The sequence below is a fragment of the Colossoma macropomum genome, unplaced genomic scaffold, assembly GCF_904425465.1.
Source record: "Colossoma macropomum unplaced genomic scaffold, Colossoma_macropomum, whole genome shotgun sequence".
Classification (NCBI taxonomy): Eukaryota; Metazoa; Chordata; class Actinopteri; order Characiformes; family Serrasalmidae; genus Colossoma; species Colossoma macropomum.
Window position 1 is genome coordinate 245,776 of NW_023495942.1, and position 22,536 is coordinate 268,311.

The window sequence follows — 22,536 nt, forward strand, 5'->3', positions numbered from 1 at the left end:
CACACAGAGAATTAAGGTGCGAACGAATGTGGTTAAAATCTTATTAGGTTACAATCCGGATGAAAGTCGCAAGAAATGACCAGGTGTAAACGGGGTTCAGCTGTGATGTGGAATCACAATGACTGATAGGGTCATTGTATTTGTGTGTTGCCAGAAAAATATGAAACTGTAAGATACAGACGCTGAAAAACTCTTCTTTGACTACCATAAAGACACAGTGAGCATGAATGCTGGGATGGTGAGCAGCACTGACTCTCTGCTGCAGAAAGCAAGCTGACATCCACTCTCCAACACTCTGAGGCAGAGCTGTGAAATCTCACTTCAAAGTGTGTAAAGTGTGGGGTGCAGTGTGTGCAAGAAAGAGTGACAAAGAGAAAGAAACACATGCATGTCTGTATCTGAGAAAGCGAAAGAGTTTGAGCATTAATTCATGTGAGAGGACTGTGTATGTGTGCCTGTGAGCATTGAGTCTTTTTCTGACCTTGTTAGCACGGATCTGGCGGTAAATGTCCGTCTGCTGGCGGATGCGATACTCCAGGTCAGAGACGTGGGCCTGAAGCCAGTTCCAGTGACTGATGATAGAGGCTCGATCTACAGCATAACGCCCCTCAGCCCTCCTCCAACTAGAGAGAAACAGAGAGAAAAGAGAGAGGTTTAATGACTGAGAATGTGTGCTTGGAATGCAACACCCATGTCAGATTATTGACCGACATGCATGAACAAGTGCCATATCACTATTTCCACGCCGATTTGCCTCGGTGAAAGTTTCAAGATAACGCAACAGGGAACACTCCAGCGTTTTTTTTAACCTATTCTTTATCTGCTGCATCTGTAGCAAATGGCCAATTTACAGTGGACAATTTCAAAGTGTTCCCTGTACTTAGAAAAGAGGGGGGGAAAAAGACAACCATGTACCATGCAAAGTTGCTGAATCCTGTGAAATACATGAGTTTATAACTATATAACAATATAAAATAAGTAAAAATAATAAAACACAATATGAAATATTTATTCCTGGTACCCACAGCCATCAGGAGGAACCTGATACCACTATGACAGTAATAAATTACAACCAATTCCTCCCTTTAGAAACCTAATTTAATCTCTATGAAAATAAATAAGAAATTTAAAGATTAGCCTGCTTGCTTACCTTCATATTTAACTGTAGTATTCATGAAAGCATACAACAAAAATACATACATCAAAAACATCTACTGACCGAATTCAGCAACTGCCCCTTGGCTTCTTTGTAAGTACTACCGTAACAGGTTTTCTGTTCTTTTCCAAGTACAGAGAAATGCTTCAATATTATTGGCCATGGAAATCAGCCATAGGCTACAAATGCAGAAGATTATTTTGAAAAACACTGTATTGCTCCAATCCCTGTTAGCACAGCCTGCTGTGGCCCTGTTGTTTCTGCCATCATCCTCTGAGCTCTTGTGTTAGTACAGGAGGTTCGGTACTGCCTGGAACAGACGACGCAAAGCGGTATAAGTGTGCTCACATCCTCAAAAATAAATGATTGCAAAACAGAGACAGAGCAGCGGTAAACACACAGAGAGCACAGTGACCTCACCAAACATGCCATGCCAGGAGGGGAGGGAGGGAGAGGGAGAGAGAGAGAAAATAGCTACAACACGTGTAAAAGGACTGAGGGCAAAACAAAGGTAAAAAAGCCCAAGATAAGCAATACAAAACTAAAACAAAGAAAAACAACAGAAAAAGCAAAAACTTGGGATGCATCGACACTTTTTTTTTTTTCTGACCGAGTACAAGTATTCGCCAATATGGAGTCCAATGCCATACCGAGTAACCTACTTAAAATTAAATAGTTGTTAGTGCAAATGAGCATCTTAACGGTTAAATCTTTACAATCTAGATGTGGATTTATGTCTGAAGTCTTTTGTTTTTGGCTGGTTGTGCTGAATGTCCTCTAAAGCCAGACGTGATTTTAGAAATCTTGTTCTTTGGTGACCATATATTTGAGTAAATCATCAAGTACGGACAAAGCCTATTATTTATATACTCACACTGTATGAAAACGCTTGATCCATGATACGTGACACGCTCTGTCCATGAATACTTTCAAATAAATCTGTTTCATTCAAAATAACACGCTGCACTCCGAGTACTGAGCAAACAGATACTGAGCAGCACTGCTAAAGCTGGGCACAGAAGCTGAAAGCAGGCAGTGATGCACACAGTAAGACAATACAGTCTCTCTACAGCGTATTTTACAAAACAATAACCCTGTAAACATTTATACTTCACTATTCTATTTCAGTCAAACAGAGTTAAGTTGCCATATACTGACTTTGGCAGGAACTGTCAAATCTTTGCCTCCGTTTAGCTGGCCTACATGTCACCACACATATTGAGGAAGCGGCTGCGATTGTGTGTTGGTGGGAATCTGCCAAGGGGATGTTTAAAATTACCTGCAACTTTTTGTGCGAGAAGAGCCTCCTTTACTGTGTTTATTAGTGGAGTACTGTACACTCAACTTACACCACGCAGTTCCAAGGTGGTCTCAGAATGTTTGCATCGGTGAATTTTTATGAGTACGAGTGAACTAGCACAGTATCAGCCCAGTACCCAATCCCAGTATTGGTATAGATGCATCCCTAGCAAAAACCAAGAGGAAACACATTCACTTTTACATAACCCTCTTTTTCTCCCAGGTGAGTATGGTCAGGTAACTAGAGCACTGAGAACACACATGCATACACGCACACATGCACTCAGATCAGCCTCAAGAGAGCTTTCCTTATAAATCTCTCTTTTTCTTCTGCTTTCTTTATCCTCTGTCTTCTCCTACCTCTGGAGAACATGGATCAATACAGCCAGGTCAAACTTTTACATTTCCCTCTTTCTGAGCCCTCTTTCACTGCGCACTGTAGTGGTAGAGTGAAGGACCGATGTTTCACTCACAGGGGAAGAGACATTACTATCCAATCATGGCTTACGGCAAGCTTTAAAATAGAACGCAACACAGCATTTACTTCTTCCCCAGTATGTCAGCACCAAAAAGACTAAAACAGCTGCTTAAAAACTAGAGCCCAACTGATCTGAAACAGCTGTAGTAAATACCAATTTTGATGGGTAAATATTCTAATAACGGCCAATAGCTGCTGATATTTATTCATACTTTAGATTTTAATTTTTATTCTCAAATGACACTTTTTAAATTTAAACGGCAGAAAACCACAAGCTTAAATAACAGAAATATTGCAGAACTGGGCTGAAGCTACCTATAATTCTTTGTGGTTTTCATTTGTAGCTTCCTTTTTTCCATTCCCCACCTCAACCTCCCCCCATTTCACGGTTTTGTTATTCTAACCATAATGTTTTCTTTTTCCCCAAACCGATCAGTTTGACCTGTCTTGGTGCGATACAGTTAAAAGGCTCTCATTTAAAGTTTTGCCCCATCATCAGGTAATTCTGGATATATTCATCGATGCCAATGAAAACACAGGATGTCAATACCTGCAGATAACAGTGGCAAACATTACTTATTGATTTATTATTTTCAGATATTTTAATCATCAAATATTGCAGAATGTATTTGTTGCAGTCCCTACCCAGCAACAGTGCTTTGTCTATGCTGTGCAGTGCATCCAGAGAGAAAGGAAGAGAGAGATTACACTGAAGAAAGATTTAATGTGTGGCATGTACTAGATCATTCTCTCTCAAACACACAACAGTGAATAAAGACTTGATCAGCATTACACTTGCACACAAAAGGCCAAATGAAAGTTTGGCAATCCATATTTCTCGGTTTAAGCTTCATATAAAAGAAGAAGAAGGGCTTCTGTTAGTGCAAACAATCAGCACTGAGAGAACTGAATTTAGAGCGAGAGGGAGTGAGAGAGAGGGAGCGAGAGAGTGAGAGAGAGAGAGAGAGAGAGAGAGAGAGAGAGAGAGAGAGAGAGAGCGAGCGAGAGAGCGAGCGAGAGAGAGAGCGAGAGAGAGAGAGAGAGCGAGAGAGAGAGCGAGAGAGAGAGCGAGAGAGAGCGAGAGAGAGAGCGAGAGAGAGAGCGAGAGAGAGCGAGAGAGAGAGCGAGAGAGAGAGCGAGAGAGAGAGCGAGAGAGAGAGCGAGAGAGAGAGAGCGCGAGAGAGAGGGGCCATTCTATTGCCTTCACACACAAACATTATTGCAGAGTCATGATGACCCACCACATCATGGACTACACTGATTACAGGAATAGCTCATTCAGAAATACTAACGTCACTACGAGTGAACGAAAGTTAACAGCCTCCACAGTTAGCATTATGCAAATGACTGGTTACCGGCTCCCAGTCATTGTTAGCCATTGTTTGCCATGTTATATATATATATATATATATATATATATATATATATATATATATATATATATATATATATATATATAAAAAATTTTATTACTTTAAAGTAATGAGTGAAGTACAACACAGAGGTCAGTAATATTCTTCTTCTTACACACAATAAAGAGTCAGTACTGTATGAACCCGGTTACAGATCATTAAAGGAACTACAGAAATTATGACCATCCTTTTTCCTGTATGCTGGAATTCTCTGGCAAATTTTACAGCTGGCTTGAACAAATGTTTTCCTCTCTCTTTGTAGAGCGGCATTTTTTTCAGTTGAGAATTTTACCAAATAAATATGCAGTGAACTGCAGTACACTCAGTCGGCCACAAAGGGCAACACAGGAAAGAGATCAGCTGAGAAAGAAGCATGAATTGGCTGGACTTTGTCTGCAAGGGGTTTTTGGTTTTGTAAAGTAAGGACAAAGTCCTGAATAGGACTAACCTACATGACCAACAATATTATCCTGACTTTGTAACAATCCTTTTTCCATTTTTTAAAACTGAAAGAGCAAAATCATTTCTCTTATTAGGCTACTGAGATTAAGGTCAGAGTGAGGTTTATCCATCCAGACGCCCCTTCAAATTAGTGAACTGAGCTTACTTTAAGGGGCACCAACTGCTGACAAAGGCATTAAACTGCACGCATGCAGCCAAAAGAATGCGATGCTACGGAACATCCAAACATGAACACAAGGTCGCCATGCCCAATGCTAAGCTTCAGCTAGAGGACTACAAAACTGTGTTCTCTGGAGAAAAGAGCGCCATCCTATACCTCTGGGATGAGTTGGAGTGGCTTAAACAACAGTACCTGACCTCACTAATGCTCTTCCAGCAGAAATCAAATATTCGCAGCATAGTTTCAACATCGAATGTAAAGCCTTCTCAGAACAGAAGAAGCTGTTCTTGCAGCAAAGAGGGGACAAACTCCCTATTATTACCCTTGACTTCAAAGGAAACACTGGATAAGGAGGCATCTACAAACATGTGGACATTTAGTGTCATGGGGGTCACACATGTGGGGCATCTGCATGGCCATTCCTGACACTGTACAAAAACAACTGCAGGAGAGAAACCGCAGAGAGAAGCTAAATGACATGAATAAACGTCTGTATGTGTTAGAGACAAAGATTTGATGTATGAAAGGGAGGAGTGTGTGTGTGCGCAGCAGTGATGCTGAAGAAGCGCAGATGGTCCCGACAGAGCGTGTATAAAAACGTCAGCAGCATTGAAGGCTCGAGCTTTTCATCCAGGAACAGGAAGCTCTCACAGGAAGCAGGAAAGAGGCAGGAAGTGGCCACAATCACTCTCTCCCTTTAATAAGCAAACACACACACACACACACACACACACCAATGCCAATCTAGCTTACAGAAAAAGAAATCTAAAACACACAATACGATGTGGAAGATGAACACTGTGTATAAAATTGCTCACCTTTGAATGCAGTTTTTTTGTTAATATTCCTGACCACACTTTTGTCCACAGCGGTATTTGAAAGAGCTGTACTAGGGCTGTAAATGAACTAATATTTAGTTGATTACTCATGTGAATTAATCAAATTATAATCAGTATAATTATTTGAATTACACAACTTATTTTTTTGTAAAATAGGCTGTAGAGAGACCTCCTTCCTATTGTCCTACTGTGTACTTGTAACCACCTGGCTTTTAGCTTCAGTGTAGTGTTAGCTGAGCTGCTCAGTTTCTCAGCTGTATTGTTTCTCTTGATCGGTACTCGGCGAGCAGTGTGTTTTAAATGAAACAGCTTTATTTTAAACTGTTTGTAGACAGAGCTGTCAGTAGAGGCTAAATCTTTAGCTTTGTCCATAAACGCTGGTCTATTTAAAGATACAATGCAAGTCACCAAACAACAACAAGAAAATCACAGTGTCTATCTGGATTTAGAGGACACTCAGCTACAGCTCAACCAGCCAAACAAGATACTCCCAACAAGACCTAAAACTCAAAATGTGAGCTCATCAGACGTGTTAGACTTGAATGTGATTCTTGCTGTCACTGTGCTAAAGAGACCGCTGTGGAAAAGAAACAGATTGGGGCTCTTCTCCACTGCAGCACTACTCAAGCCAAGCATTTTAATGATTTCATTTTTAAAGGTACATTGCTCTCATTCACACCTATGTATTTGTAAATATGTTTTACAGCATAGTATTGAACTCTGTATAAGTGAGTACTAAAAAAATATGTACTCTGTCTGACAAAACTTGTATCGATGCATCCCCAATTTTTAGCATTGTTTTTGTCTCCGGTATCATAACACTACACCAGGGATCAGAACTGAGGTCAAAATTCTGGTACTCTGATGACCCCTAGTCTGCACTGGTTCAGGCTTTTTACAACTTATTCTAGGACTATTCAAAATACTTCTCAGTAGGTGATTATGGGAAGGTTTCAATAACACAGCAGCATAAATTCACAGAATAAAACTCCCGTAAGCCAAGGACTTACTATTTTGACCTTGCACAATTTATCTAGACAAGACAAAGGCTGAAGCTTCAAGTCAACCTAAAAGTGTCCTTTTTTTAGCTTGTTAGCTCATGTCCAGCAAATATTAAGCAATATTTATCATGCCAGCACCCCCAATTGTCATCAAGCAAAAAACGCTCACCAAGATCAAAGATCCTCCCTAACATCGTGTTTCACTCAGAAATACACTGCAGTTTACTTAAACGTATATCCTTAAGAACCTAGAGAGGCAGTTTTCCACAACCAGATTAAACTTGTATCGATATCAGTATGAAAATATAACCAATGCACAGCATAAGAAAATGAATTGCCTACTCTAATCAACACAAAAACTGGATCTTGGCACATACAGTGAGCCCAATTCAAAAGTGCTATTATTTATTCAGTGCTGTGCCTATACTAAGCTTGTGCATCTGGAACACAGTGGAAGCTGACACATGAAGGAGAAACAGTTAGCAACTTGGCAATGTTTATAAAGACCACCGACCCTTGCTTCTGCTTCCCTCTTGAATAAGCCAAGGTGTGTTTTCCCACCACATTTCACCACCTATGAAGTAATTACTTGACTAAGACCCTCCAAAGGAAATAACGAAACTCATCTCAAAAGATGATGCAAACAGAAAGAGATTTTCTGTGGTAGTTCTGAAGAATTCCAACAGGCAAATTCTGTGGTCAAAAACAACACAGGACAAGTTTCAATGCATCAGTGATTCACAAGCGTGTTTTTAATACAATGCAAGGCCAACTGCAATCACAATACATCGCAATATAATCTTGATATGGCACACTATCACTATCATTTAGTCCTATATGGTATATGATACACAGCAAAGCAACTTATATCAGTTAGAGCAAGAAGGTACTTTGGATCTTACGGCAATGGCCATTTCAAAAGGAAACGACAAAAGCAGACATTACCAGGTGGATGACCTGCTTCCCCTAAAGCAATTTGACATGAACCCACAGGTCAACTTGAGGTTAAGTGCCTCAATCAAATGTGAATGATGGTGGCGAGGAGAACGGCAGAAAAGGTGATAGCTCTGATATTCTGAGAGTCTTTTTGTGAAGCTAATCATAAATTTGAGCTAATAACTGGTGTTGAACAAAATCACACTTTTATTGTTATTTTCTTATTATATACAATAATATAATACTGTTCTGTGAGTGACAACATGGGGTATACTCAACTGTTGATGGCACTGTTAGGGACGGCGACAACGACGACAACGACGACAACAACAACAACCACCTCTCTACAGTACTTAAGAAAAAACAGTTCAGTATGTCGGTTCAGTCTTAAACATGCTGCCCTGACAAATAATTGTTAAGATTTTTACTACATAGTATATACACCTTACAGTATTAGTGTTCAGCATACAACTGGGAATATACAATGAAACAGCCACCCAACGCTGACAGCAGCAGCTACAGGAGGCCAATACACCTCATAAGGTTTTGTCCACAGCTTCTGTACCCAGCTTGTTATTTGCTACACAGGTCTTGTATTGTGAACCAGCTGGCTATACCCAGTCCAAGTCTCTACTGCCCTTCAGACGTAATTTAAACACACTTCAGTGTCCACCGCACATGCGCCTGCATGCAAAGCTCCTCCCTCTGACACTCAAAACACACACACACACAAACCCTGAGCCCTCTCTTTCAGGAAATGACTAAACAATGCTGTGAAGCAAAAAGAAAACAGGAAATCAAGTCTGCACTGATCACTTGTGGGAGATCACTGCGCACATCAAAGTTGGGAGGAAAAATGCACGAACACACAGAGCAACACATATACACAGAGTAACATACTGTAAGGGGTAAAAAGATAATTCCAGGAAAAGCTACAGTAAAGAGCTGGTGGGAATTTACTGTTAACAGGCCAGGAAAAGAAATATGGATTACACTAATGGGTAATTATAAACCACTACACTTCAGGCTTCTTGTACTTCTAAGATGACTACAGGGCCAAGGAGACGACAGTTCTTCTGCTGCCTGGCAAATACGGCCTGGGCGGCGTCTGGAGAACAAAGGGTTTGATGCGTGTGCGCGCGTGTGTGTGTGTGTGTGTGTGTGTGTGTGTGTGTGTGTGTGTGTGTGTGTGTGTGTGTGTGTGTGTGAGAGAGAGAGAGAGAGAGAGGGAGAGAGAGAGAGAGAGCATGAGTAAGTGTGAGAGAGCAAGAGCGCCAGAGAGTCACATGCATGGGTGAGGGAGGTGGAGGAGGGGCTAATAAAAAAAAAAAGAAAAAAATGGGAGAACACACTAATAAAGAGGCAAAGAGCAAAAGACGTAGATGTTGTTGGGAAAAGAAAAAAGGAGTGAGATTTCTTTATGAGTGAAATCAAAGAGGATCTTTAAGTGTCACGCAGATGTGTATGACGTACATGTGAAAAAAATCAGCTTCCATTTGAAGAATCTATTTATGTATTTAATGCGGCAGATAAGAGCAAAGATAATTACAAATACTCTGATGACACTGGACTATTGATAACTAAAAGCCATTCAAAAATGAGCTGATATTGTAAGCTGGTATTAAATTTAATACTGTATTACAAATGCTCTCTAACTTCATTTTGCAATCCTCATGTATTCATCCCTGCTATCTGGGTCAGCGTTCTCCACTCTCACATTTCTTCACAAGACCGTTTACAGTCAGGGAGGACGAGCCGTGCAGAGCAGAGCACCGTGTTCATTAAGAAAGATTCAGCTGCTGTTACACACAGATTTTTACTAGAATGAGTGTGTCTGGCATTCCAACGCAGCAGCAGCAGCAACGTGCTTGATCTTTACACACACACAGTAAGCCTGTGAGCCCCATTCCTGTCGTCCACCCCCACCACATTTTGGTCAGTCAGCACATTTCCACCATGTTGCCCCACTTCATAAGACCACTGGTAAAAAAGCATGAGTGTCCAGTCACACACACATACTCCCCCACCTACACCACCATCGGCACTGGGGGCTGAGGGTACAAAACTGTGCATGTCAGAAATCAACTTTATTTAATTTCCAGTCAAACTGGTCATTAAGTACAGGTTATTCATTTTAGGAGACCTTTCTAAAGTCTTAGATACAAGATGATACAGTTACATAAAGTCAAAGTCAACGGAAAACAAAAGGGAAAAACAGGAGCTTCTAAAACTGGAGTTCAAAAATTTTTAAAACAGGACTTCTAACAAGCGTGTAAGACCTGGTAGACCACCAAAACCACCACCATCAGATAAACAGTACATACAGCTTTTATCTTTAAGAGACAAAGAAAAATCAAGCTCCACTCTTCCTTCAGATCTGAAAAAAATCACAGGTGTTTGTTCATGTTTTCACTGTGAAATGACAACTCAACACACTGAGTCTGAAAGGATGTGTAGCTGCCAAAAAGTTGTTACTGATAAAAGGAAACAGAAAGAGTTTTCAAATCAAACAAAGATGTTACTGGCGTTCTCAGAACACCAATAATGGACTGGCCACCCAAGAGTCCTGAACTTCACATCACTGAATGTGGTTGGGATTATCTGGATTGTGAGAGGCAGAACATGTAACCAACTTCCATGACTGAACTTTAGAGGTGTAAAAAATATCCCTGCAGATTGCTTGGAAAAACAAAGTAAGTCTCTCAAAGAGAATAGTAGCTGTAATAAATACAAAGGGTTAACAAACCAAATGCTGAAAAAAAAACATTTAGATGTTGAGGCATCTGTGTCACTTTCTGCTTTTTCCATGAGGCTGAAAAATGAATAATCTTGTATTGAATGGCTGTTTTGACTGCAAATTAAATACATGAACAGTAAACTCTGACTTGAACAACAGTCTTGAACAAGACTGCAAATGAACATCATAAATTAATGCAATGCTCTACGTGTTCGCGTGTGTGTGCTTAGGCGCATGTGGACAAGACTAAGTAAACATGGTAAATGCATTAAATGTAATGTAGTAAGAGTCTGTGTGTGTGTGTGTGTGTGTGTGTGTGTGTGTGTGTGTGTGTGTGTGTGTGTGTGTGTGTGTGTGTATAAGACACAGAGTAAACACAGCAAATTCACATCACATTTAATGCAACAAGTGTGTCTGTGTGCATGTGCAGACCAACGTTGACAAGACTATAAGTAAACACGCGGTAAACTAATGCAATGTTTTAAGAGTGTGTGTGTCCACAGCACTGGTTTTGCAGATAAGGCTCTGGCCCAGTAAATAAGCACCATATCATATTTGGGGCTGGGGGAAACTCCTGCTGATACGGATGGGTCTGCAACCCCCGATAACAACAACAACAACAACTTGCAACATACACGACCCGCAAAAAAAAAAAAAAAGGGCGCGCACTGTAGCTGATGTGGCATGACCTGATACTATTAACATCACACCCCCAACCACAAAAAGGGAAACCACCAACACTGACCTCTGGGTGTGAGGAAAACAAGAAAAAAAAAGAAAATGAGGAGTGGAGTCAGAGGCAGGATTTTACACTAAAAATTTTTCTTATCACCCGGGAATTAAAAGTTCTCCTACACATTTTAATTGTACGGCATCTCTTCTCTTTTAGCTACAGTGGTCACGTGGAAAGCACTGCAGTTTGTTGCGCTATGAGGCAAGGTGACATGGATGCCTGTCATGAATAAGATGCATTTGTTCACTAAACAAGCTAGAATTTTGATTGATGTGAGAATCGATGACTTTTCCATGTATTAATAACTACTGTCCTACCTCCAGGCCTTTGCAGCTATAAAAAGAAGTTTCCAATTAACACAAACTATTCACCAAAATACCCACAGAAACACTCATCTGGAGCTGTGGTTGGTTAGGATGCTCACAGCACACACAAAAACACTAACTGGTTGAAAGGCCCATTTGTCTACTGCTGTCTCCTGTGATATCAGTATTGCTAAAGCCAATATCATGATACTTATTAACAAGCTATGCACTGTGCAGTAGGCCAGAGCGATATTTAAAAATGATTAGCACAAACGTTGCCTAGTTTTAAAAAATAAATAAATAAATAAATAAAAAATAAAAAAAGCTTTGACCTACTTTTTATCCTATTTAGGGGCATTTTCATAATTCATAACTAACCACCTGGACACTTAAGCTGTACAGAAAACATTGCAATTTTACTCAGTAAAATCACATGCAGCAGAGAAAGAGTATTCTGAAAAAAAAAAAGACTATGTAACCCTTAATTTGAACCCTTAATATGAACCTTTTATTTCCCAACATATTTACGAGCTGTCTTGCAGTAGATTAGTCCTATAGGAGAGAGAGCTAATTCTCTGGTATTTTACCAAAACAGCAATAACTGCCTTTTACACATCGCCTCTGGGTTCCTTATCCATCATCGACACTATCCGATTACGTCGCCCTAACACGTAGTCCATCCTCCATAAATGAAACTTGTTTCTGTATTTTACATTACATTTACTGTACCGGCTACTTCGCTTGTAAAGGCTGATCATAACATGTTAGTTTAAAAGGTTAGACTACATTCGTAAAACATCTGATTTTCCTCTGTGACGATCCAAATTTAGCAACCGCATAAGCTACACCCATCAAAGCACTCCTCACTCTCTCTGCAAAAAGGTCTGACTCAATTCAGAATGATCCTGTCAGATAGTCCTTCACAGACAGACAGACAGACAGACAGACATTCGGAAAGAGAGATGTAGGACAAGTGAAGGACATGTATGCACACACATTCACTTTCGTCTAAATTCACCGTCACAGCTGATGCACTACCCGTCTCACGCAGATTTAAATTTGTGAAGTTCTGAACCTTTTGAATTTCCCAGAATACCCCAGGAACAAATGATTCATGCAGTGGCAGAGCGCTTTTATGAAAAAGCCTTTTTGAACAGTGCAGACAGGTGCAACCAGGAAAATCAGCTGTGCGAGAGCAAAAGAAGACCGCAGAGAGTGTACAGTACATACAATGTGTCACAAATGACACATAGAATAGCGAAGAACTGGGGTAACTGTGCACTATAATTTTAACCCTAACCGCTTAAACAAAACAGAGAACAGTCTCCAAGATCTGATTAGCCGTAACGTTAAGCACCTGACAGAGTTAAGGTGGTTATACATGAGTTCACTTAGGTTACATTCAAAATCTGATGAGCTGCTTGAATGTGGCAGGTACGATCTTTTGAGAGCTGCATCATCAAAATATATGTATATATTTAGATATTATTATTTTCACGTCACTTTGCCCATCATTCAGTGTTGCCAGTATGGCAAATAATAGCAGCTAAAGATGTTAACATGCACATGCGCCTCCTTACAGGGCAGAGATCAGATCACAGTAATGACAGATATGGGTCCAAACAGATAGGTAGATAAACAGACAGAGGAAGGAAGAAAAAAAAAAGAAAAGTAGGAGAAGCAAGAAGAAAATGAGACAAAGGTAGACAAAGAGAAAGATATACAGACACAGGGAGACACAGAAAGAGATACATATATAAAGACAGCTGCATATAGAGAGACAGAGAGAAAAATACAGAGACACACAGGGAGATACAGAGAAAGAGATACACATACAGAGAGACATACAGAGATACGCATACAGAAAGAATGAGAGATACTCAGAGAGATACAAAGAAAAATTCATACAGAGAGACAGATACAGAAAAATACACGAGAAACAGGGAGGTAAGAGAAAGATACACATACAGAGAGAGACAGAGATGCAGATTAGGAGAGAGATAGAGAGATATGGGCACAACAAGAGAGAGAGAAATACAAAGAAAGATATACACAGAGAGAGAGAGAGAGAGAGAGAGAGAGAGAGAGAGAGAGGGTGATACAGAGAAAGACAGACACAGAAAGAAAGAAAGAAAGAAAGAAAGAAAGAAAGAGAGAGAGAGAGAGAGAGAGAGAGAGAGAGAGAGAGAGAGAGAGAGAGAGAGAGAGAGACACACACACACACACACAGATGCAGAGAAACACACAAAGAGAACATGCCTAGAGAAAGAAAAGAGAGAGAAGAGAGAGACACACACACACACACACACACAGAGAGAAACACACAAAGAACATGCCTAGAGAAAGGAGAGAGAGAGAGAGAGAGAGAGAGAGAGAGAGAGAGAGAGAGAAAGAGAGAGAGAATGAGAGAATGAGAGAAAAGAGAGAGAGAGAGAGAGAGAGAGAGAGAGAGAGAGAGAGAGAGAGGGAGGGAGACAGAGACAGAGACAGAGACAGAGAGAGAAAGAGAGACTGCTCAGGGCGTGGATGCAGATTTCCAGAAGAGGTCGGCCATGTGAGTTTAAACAGCTACAGATGTGTGTGTGTGTGTGTGTGTGTGTGTGTGTGTGTGTGTGTGTGTGTGGAGGTCGGGCTGGAAAAGAGATTCAACTCTTCAACACACTCGTCTCACATTACACAAACACTGTTAGAGTTGCAACAGAACAGCCAAGTTCACTCACTCACACACAAAACCAGCCTAAAATTAATCCTCACCTACACCAGTGTTCTTCTCGCAGTTTGTCATTAAGTTTTTGGGCACTGTTTTCAATGCCAACAACCGGGCCTTTGCAAGGGGTCATTATGAACGATTAACAATTACTCACCAACTAATTACAGCCAGTTAAAAGACCTGTTAAAAGCACTTGAAAAAAACATCTCTATTACAAATGTGTTACATTTGCACTAACGTACACATTAATGGAGATTTTCTAAATGAGTTTAACTGAATGAACTTTAAAGCTTAGTAGTTTTAAAATAAAAAATACTGGATCATTTCAGTTGATAATTGGTTTGTATCAGCTGATACTTGATGTTTCAGTATCGGAAAGGAAAGGGTGGTACCATGCAATCTAAACTAAACCGTGCACTGCTCAGACCTCTAAAATGGAGTGAAAAATACTGACCCACTACTCGGTCTGACTGTGCGAGCTGTGAAACATCTGAGACTAAGAGCATTCGCTGGCTTGAAGCATACTCAGAGACAAGCACATGAAAACACATCCAAACATTTCACTCAATTCCCTCAAATCCAGTTCAAACACAAGAAATATTGAAACCACTATGTAAGTGCGCAGATATTTACAGTCAGTAATAGCTCACTAATTCGTTTGGATTTTATAGGTAATCTGTTGTACTTTGACACTAGTTTAAATCTAAAACAGCTCATATGTAAGCTCCAGCAGGACTAGAACAGAGCGTGCCTGCCAGAATTCATACAAGGGCCTGACGACTGACAACTCCCATCAAAAATGCGGAAGCCTGAGTTACAGCAGTGAGGCAAAAAAGAAAAAAACAAAAAGAAAGACAAAAGGTCACAAATGCAACCAAAGAGATGTGATGCAACAGCTTTAGTTGTAGCTTTAGTGACTTCTCACACAGTGAAAAAAGACAGACAAAGACAACAGAAAGGCAAGTAGTAGAAAGAAATAAAAATAACGAAGAAAACAAGACAAAAAAGAAACAAGCACAGAAGAAAAGAAAGACTAAGACAGAGAAGACTGAGATGTTCTGCAGGACCACCTGTTGGGATGGGTGGTTAAAAGACACTCACACAGCCAGAGCCAAACTGTACTCAGTTTTGGCAGACGCTCGCGTAATGCCATTTGGAGGACACCTTTGCATAGTAAAATTGTTCCTGCAGTTTTAATTTGCACTTGTGAAAGATTCAGAGAAACATATAATGAGCCGAGAGCAGTCTAAGAAATGTCAAGAGGCAAAATCCATAGTGAATCACACACGGTTGCTTGACGAGTGAATCCATGACATTTCCACGTGTTTTAAGTACCAATCCTGAGCTTCAGACCCAGCAACAATATGATAGGTACTCATTTTACAATGGAACACCCTGATCCTGGGGAGAGAAAAAGTAAGATAGAAACAAAAAAAAAAGGAAAATCAGATGGAGAGAGATTAGAGCTGGGCAATATGGCAAAAATCCAATATCAAGACACTATGATGTTTTCACTATACATGATATGGCACAAAATATTTTTTGTGCCATATCATTTGATATGATAACATACGATGACATTTCACATACTGTGATGAACTAAATCCAATTACACAGTATTAATTGTGCTCTCGTTGTAGTTCAGAAGCGTTTACGTACTGCATATCCATGATATGCTCAGAAAAGTATAGTGACAATTTGTCATGAGATACACACACACACACACACACACACACACACACACACACACACACACACACACACATATATATATATATATATGGGGTGGGAATCTTTAGGCACCTCATGATTCGATCTATACAGGATTTCTATCTTCCTACTGTCTGAGGACTTGGTAGTTTTAAAGCATGAAGTATTTGTAATGATCCATAATGTAAATGCATGGGGGGGCCTATGTATTTTCGAGACTGGACGCTGAATCTCGGCTCCAAAGTGTGCATCATAGCGCGAAAGCCCTGGTTCTGAACGACCAAGAACAGACAGCAGACAGCAGGTCACATAGCACCGAGGTCTGGCCTCGCTAGTAGCGAATTAAAAAACAGAGATTAAGACGAACATTGGGAGGACTTATTCGCATTTATAAGCAGCGCAGTTAAATCTGCAACGAGAGACTGTCTTTCTCTAAAAAGTTGTGAAAATGAACTCGCTTCTCTTTCGAAGTTTCCCGTTCCACCTTAAATGGTTCAGCAGTTACATTCGGCACCTAAGGCAAAATTTAAGGTGAAACGGGAAAACTAGAACGAGAAGCAAATGAGAAGTGACTTCAGCCTCGTAAAACAGCCGGACGCTGAGACATTTTACAAGAAACTCTTCTAGTTTTGAAGAAAAGTTTTCTGGCGCAGATGGGAAGGAAAGCGGCTAAAGCTAAAGCTTAAAGCAGAGCGAAGTAAATCTGCGCTCTCATTTATATTTTTAGCCCATACTACGACATTAACACGTACTGGACATTAAATGTTGTGGCTCCAAAGGTGGTTTGACTTTGTTGAAAGGCAAAATGTCTCTTCTTAACATTTGTGTTGTGACTCCTGACCTAACCTGGCTTTAATGCAGAGGCTGTCGGTCGGATTTCTCGCTCATCCAGTTGTGTTTTTGGTATGTGCCGCCACAGACTGTCCGGGCGCTGCACTTCCGCACTTCCAGTTCCGCCTTTGCGTTCCGTCAACATTATGTTATAAATCAAATATTTAGAAAATCGATTTTTGACATTTGTGAATCGATTCAGAATCGTTCACGTCCGCATCGCGATGCATCTAAGAATCGAGTTTTTCCCGCACCCCTAATATATATATGTCATGATATATATAACGAAATATGTGTAACAAAATATTGTCATATAGCAATCCGACTAATGTAATATCCACATGTGGATGGCTGACAGACAGACTGTGAATAAAGTGTACACGTTTCTTCAGCCTGGGTTGTTAAACATTTAGTCCTTAAAACAAATGTTCAAGCAACATTGAAAACCTATCTCTCTAACAGTAATTTACATGATACAAAAAACCTTTAAATCCTGAGCTGCACTCTGCTACCTGACAATGCAAAGCAATCTCTGCTGAAATATTCCAACTCCATCTCTGCTGGACAAATTCACGGAACAGTTTGTCTGTTCAATATTCCTGGCTCTAAAATTTGTTGAGGAACCAACAAAAGTAGGGCATCAAATAATTCTAAATCAATTTGGTTCAGCCCATGTCTAGACCAGAAAAATGGAGAAAAGTGCATTTGCAAAGCGTAGGGATTTCAGCATGAAACACAGCCTGCAACGTTACTTTATCACCTATGAAGAATTCTAGACCAAGAGGCTTTTCCAATACCAATGCAGTTACATTTAAAATATTATATATGTATATAATAATATATAAATGTTGTAAATGCAGTGAAACGAACAAACGCAAATATTTTAGCGCAATAGTCTAGCATTGCCTAAACGTTCAGCTGTTCCAGACCACACCAAGCATCTCTGTTTGAAATATCTGTCAGATGTAAACATCTGTTCGATGTCAACATTAACAATTATCTGCTGATACTGTTAAAAGAGCCTCACACTAAGATCTACACTGAATGATAGTGTAGTTCTGCATTTACACTACAATTGTAGACGTATGACAAACTGGATATCGTGTTTTATAATTTAATAAAAATGGAAAATTCTGCCACCAGCGGCAACAAGAGCGAACTGTAACAGTCAGCAGGACATTCAATCAAGGGTTCATTCAATCAACTGCTTTCTAGGTGACCAACACCACCGTTTTGTACTCAGGCAGAAACAACGGTATCACAATAGCAATGTTTACGAGCACCACATACTGCCTCCAGTCATGTACCATCACAGTTTGCAGCAATTCTGCACTTTTTTTTTGATCAACATGCCAACAAAAGCATAAGACATGTTAAAAGTCTAAAGACAGATTAACAGTCCATGCTCTGCCCATAAAGATGTTTTTTGTAGCTACTTCTGTGAGGTTGGAAAAGCATTACATAACCTCAAAATCTGAGTACAAAGACCATTTTTTCACGAACCGCACTACATCCAATTAAACAGGACTAATTATGCTCACTTTGCAACAAAGCCTACAGTTGGTCTGCGCACTTTAAATATTTACAGTATCCATAAAGTGTTCAGAAAAACATACTGTCAAGTAATTTAGCATCTAATCTGATGCAATACGTTAGTATTGTGTTTAACGCTGACCGTTGTCATTCTCAATGCCTAGCTTCAATTAGCAGCAATATATTCCAATATTGAACCAAGCAACTTCAGGTGAAAATGACCAAATTAATCAGCCACCAAAATACTGACCCCTCCTAATACAGACTAACAATTTCTCTTACATCTATCCCTCTGAGCCACACGCTCTCTTTTTCTGCCAGTCTCCATTCCGTTTTCTGTCTCTACATGGGAATAAAAGCAGTAATGTACTGACATCCTCAGTAGCTGCTGGAGAGAGACAGAACTTCTAAAAGGGAGCAGATGGGAGCGCTGATCAAAGCAGCCATATCAAAGTTATTCCAACATTAGCTTCTCCTGTAGTGACCACACACAGCTTCTCACATACAAAACACCATCATACACACATCTATATACAAAAAAAAGACCTAAAACATACACTGTCCCAGTGATACCCTAAGAGGCACCATATCACTCACATATCAATTCACAATCATGTAGTCATTTAGAAACATGAAGGCTTCTCATGCGCTCAGTGCCAGCCACCCACTAGCAGAGGACTTCAAACAGGCAGTGAGCTGAATGCCAAATGTGTGAGGGAGAGCGAAAGACCGCGAGAGAGAATGAAAGAGTGCGCATATCTGACCATACGATCATGGACTGGACAACGACATAACTCACTCGTATCATTCATTGAGAGCAGGGCAGCATGACATAGACAAAATACTAGAATAAGGATTACACTGCCGCATATTGTGATTTGCACTGCAACAAACTAAAAATACCTTAGTCAATCAATAACATGGAATCAATAATGTGACACTGGTAAAGATTGGCCTGCAGTATTTGACCAAAACACTTTTGTTGGCTCAAATGTAGGGCTGACCCAAACAGCATTCTACAGGCTTCCAATGCTCATTGATATTTCTAAACGAGCCTGAATAACCCTTAAAATGATAATTCTGGAATAGTTTGAGTCAGTTATTTATTTGGTAAATAGTACAAATACTAAATAAACAGATAAATACCAATGTAACAAACTAATACTCAAGTATTCACGAGATGTGGGCAGGCCCTAATCTCATGAACACCCATGTGGAACAGAGATTGGTCAAGATTCTCATAGAAAACAGTAAACAGGCCTGTCACAACTATTACATAATCATCTGAGCACAATTGAGCAGATCAGTTATTTATGCTGACAGCAATATTTTCCAATTTGCTGGCTTTTGCAGTCATATGTTCATGTTGCAATAAACAGAACAGGAATTGGGTGTGTTTATCAAATGGATTGAGGCAAATACATGTAAATAAAAGAATTAAGAAAGCGCATCATGGATCTTATAAAAAAACTAAGTTCTGAATTTTGACTTGGTATTATTACACACAGAGAGGGCAACAGTGAGTTATGTTATTTATGGTCGATTCGCACTCCCTTGTAGACAAATTGGTCAATTTTTAACCTTATTTTTCCCCCTTTTTTATATAAACATCCAAACAAACATATGCCAACCAAGCATATGAAAACAGGCTAGCATATAGCATCTCATTAATTATATTATATTATTATTGCCAAAGATGTAAAATCAATATTATCCGCTCTTTGATGCGTCAAAGGTGCAGTTTAAATTTTTAAATGAAAACATCAGTTGTCTACTCAAATAACATGAATTAAACAAAGTACTACACTGAAAGCAGGAGGCAAATGGCTACGCAGCCCAATGAATCATGCATAATTGTGCTATTTTTGGTAGAGGTGTAGCAGCAGCAATCAAATAACATGCAAGTGTACTTACCTGCCTCAGTATTTACATCATAAAATTGCAATGCAGACTAGACAAAATAAAAATATATAAATTGGCTAATTAGCTAATTCCGATCATGCATGCCAATCAGCCAATTTGGTCCTTTTAAGGCTTGTAACTTTCTAATTTGTAACTGCACACAAACAAAAAATGCTAACTGAAATTACTGAGGCAATCAAAACACAAAAAACACATCACTAGAGTGCTCGTTTGCATACATCAATTCCAGTCCAGTTCCAATTAACAAACATACTGCACAGCTATTATCACAGGCAAACCAAAAACGTGATGACGTGCACACACCCTCAAGCTTCAGAATCTCCCCATCCACCTTCATACATGAGTAACAACACATTTATGCAAATCCAGGTAGTTCCCATGCAGCAGGCTGCTAGATCAAACCTCAAGGGACTGAGAGACAAGGAAATGACGCTTTATCTGCAGCTAAATGAGCACAACTGGAAGAAACTAAAGGAAAGAGAAAACGGGCGTGGAACCTCTGATGGATTCAAAAGCCGTGAAAGCGGACCTGCGCGGTTCAGACAGATAGCTTTCATTAGGCTTGCTTTTTCTTCAATCAAGGCAGCAAAACAACAACATGTGGCTCCAAGGCTCAATCAGCTCACGGATGGACAGTCTGCGGACCAGCAGTCACCAATCTTCAAAACACTATAAGCACACAAACGCATACACACGAAAACGTGACTGATGGAGGTTACAGCCTCTTGTAACCATTATAGGCAAAACTGACATTTGTGGATGACAAGTTTGTACTTTGTGTCTAAGTCTGTGTCTAATCAACATGTTTATGAATTCAATGTGTGTGTGTGTGTGTGTGTGTGTGTGTGTGTGTACACATGTATATGTGCAGGTGTACAAGTAAGCAACAGCACACCTGCGTTTGTGAGCCTTCTGACGGGCTAATTTGGTAACATAAATACCTTAAATAAGCCTAAAACAACACATGCAAGCACACAAGCGCTGGCCATTTTAACTGCTTTTAGGGTCCAAATAATACACATTTTTAAATAAACAGCATTTGTATATCTCAATGAGAAAACATAACAGAAAGTAGCATTAATATTCATTTACTAGGTACAGCTAGCATAAGAGGTGGTGTGTACATTATTGCTTATTAAACTGATTAACATTTTTCCATGAGAAGCTACACATGCCTTATTCAAGCACCTATTTTCACAAACAAGTTTTCATATCCGTATTTTCAATTAAATCATAATTCAAAATATTCAGTAAAATTACATGGTGAAGCTGTAATCAAATTAATACAGTTTTTTTTTTTTGCACCTGCTCAAGATCGGTACCAACAGGACCTAATGGTACTCAAGCATGTCCTCCTGCAACTGAAGCCAGCGACAACTTATCAAATTCTTTAAGTCACCAAGCACTTTTACATAATGAATAAGTGCACCAGAAGGTAAACTAGAAATGGTGCACTATTGCTATTTTAAAATCATTAGATTGTAGATTTAACTAAAGTGACAAAACCTGATTATGAAGCTAATGCTGGCACAGAATGAACGTTTTGCTCATATTTTCACTGTCAGAAAAGTTTTTTTTTTTTATTTGAGTGTCTGACACAGAATAGAGCGGTACACTGTTTCATATCAGCCAATAATTTAACTAGCAAAGCAAGAGAGGAAATTAGTCAAATTAGATTTTTCAGAGTGATTATCATGACAATGATCATCATTTTCATGCCGTTTCTCAAGTAGGTGGAAAATAACTACAACTATTACGTTCTTGTTGGTTCAGTTCTTGTTTTTGAATGTGAAGTGAATAAATATCTATAATCCTGTTCGAACTACAACCCTACAGGAAGAGATATACACCTAGCATCACATCACACTGTGTGAATGAGTGCCATTTCAGGCTAGATATGTTAAGAATTGGATCAGATTCATCTTTTTTTTTTTACCCTCCAATATCTGCATTTTCTGCTATCAGCCCAATGCCAACACCTTGTATCAAATTAGCATCTTTAACCATGTCCATCTCTAACGTACCTACGCAAACAAACAGAGGATGTTAGGGAGTCTGTGGGTCAGTGTTACAGACTCGTTCTGACACCACACCCGGAATGTCTTCTTCAAACAGAGGCAGTGCTAGACAACACATCCTTCCTCCAAGGCAGAGCTCAGCAGCTCAAGAATGCATGCAGTGGACCCCAATGTCCCAAACCAACAAGACTACACTACAACACAATAACATATTACTGATACCTTCAGGAATGCCCAAGTTATTCTTTAAAAACGACCAGATTAAAGATGGGGTACTTAATGCATCAACCGAG

At 39.7% G+C, this 22,536-nt stretch overlaps 1 protein-coding gene across 3 annotated transcripts in view; it reads right to left on the reverse strand.

Annotated features, from left to right (window-relative positions):
• The window catches only part of kansl1b (KAT8 regulatory NSL complex subunit 1b), a 71,753-nt gene that overhangs the window by 19,438 nt on the left and 29,779 nt on the right, over window positions 1-22,536 (reverse strand). For all 3 annotated transcript variants that reach the window (XM_036564126.1, XM_036564124.1, XM_036564125.1), the window contains one exon: window positions 482-623. In XM_036564126.1, the coding sequence (XP_036420019.1) occupies window positions 482-623 (142 nt within the window). The remainder of the gene's footprint in view (window positions 1-481; window positions 624-22,536) is intronic.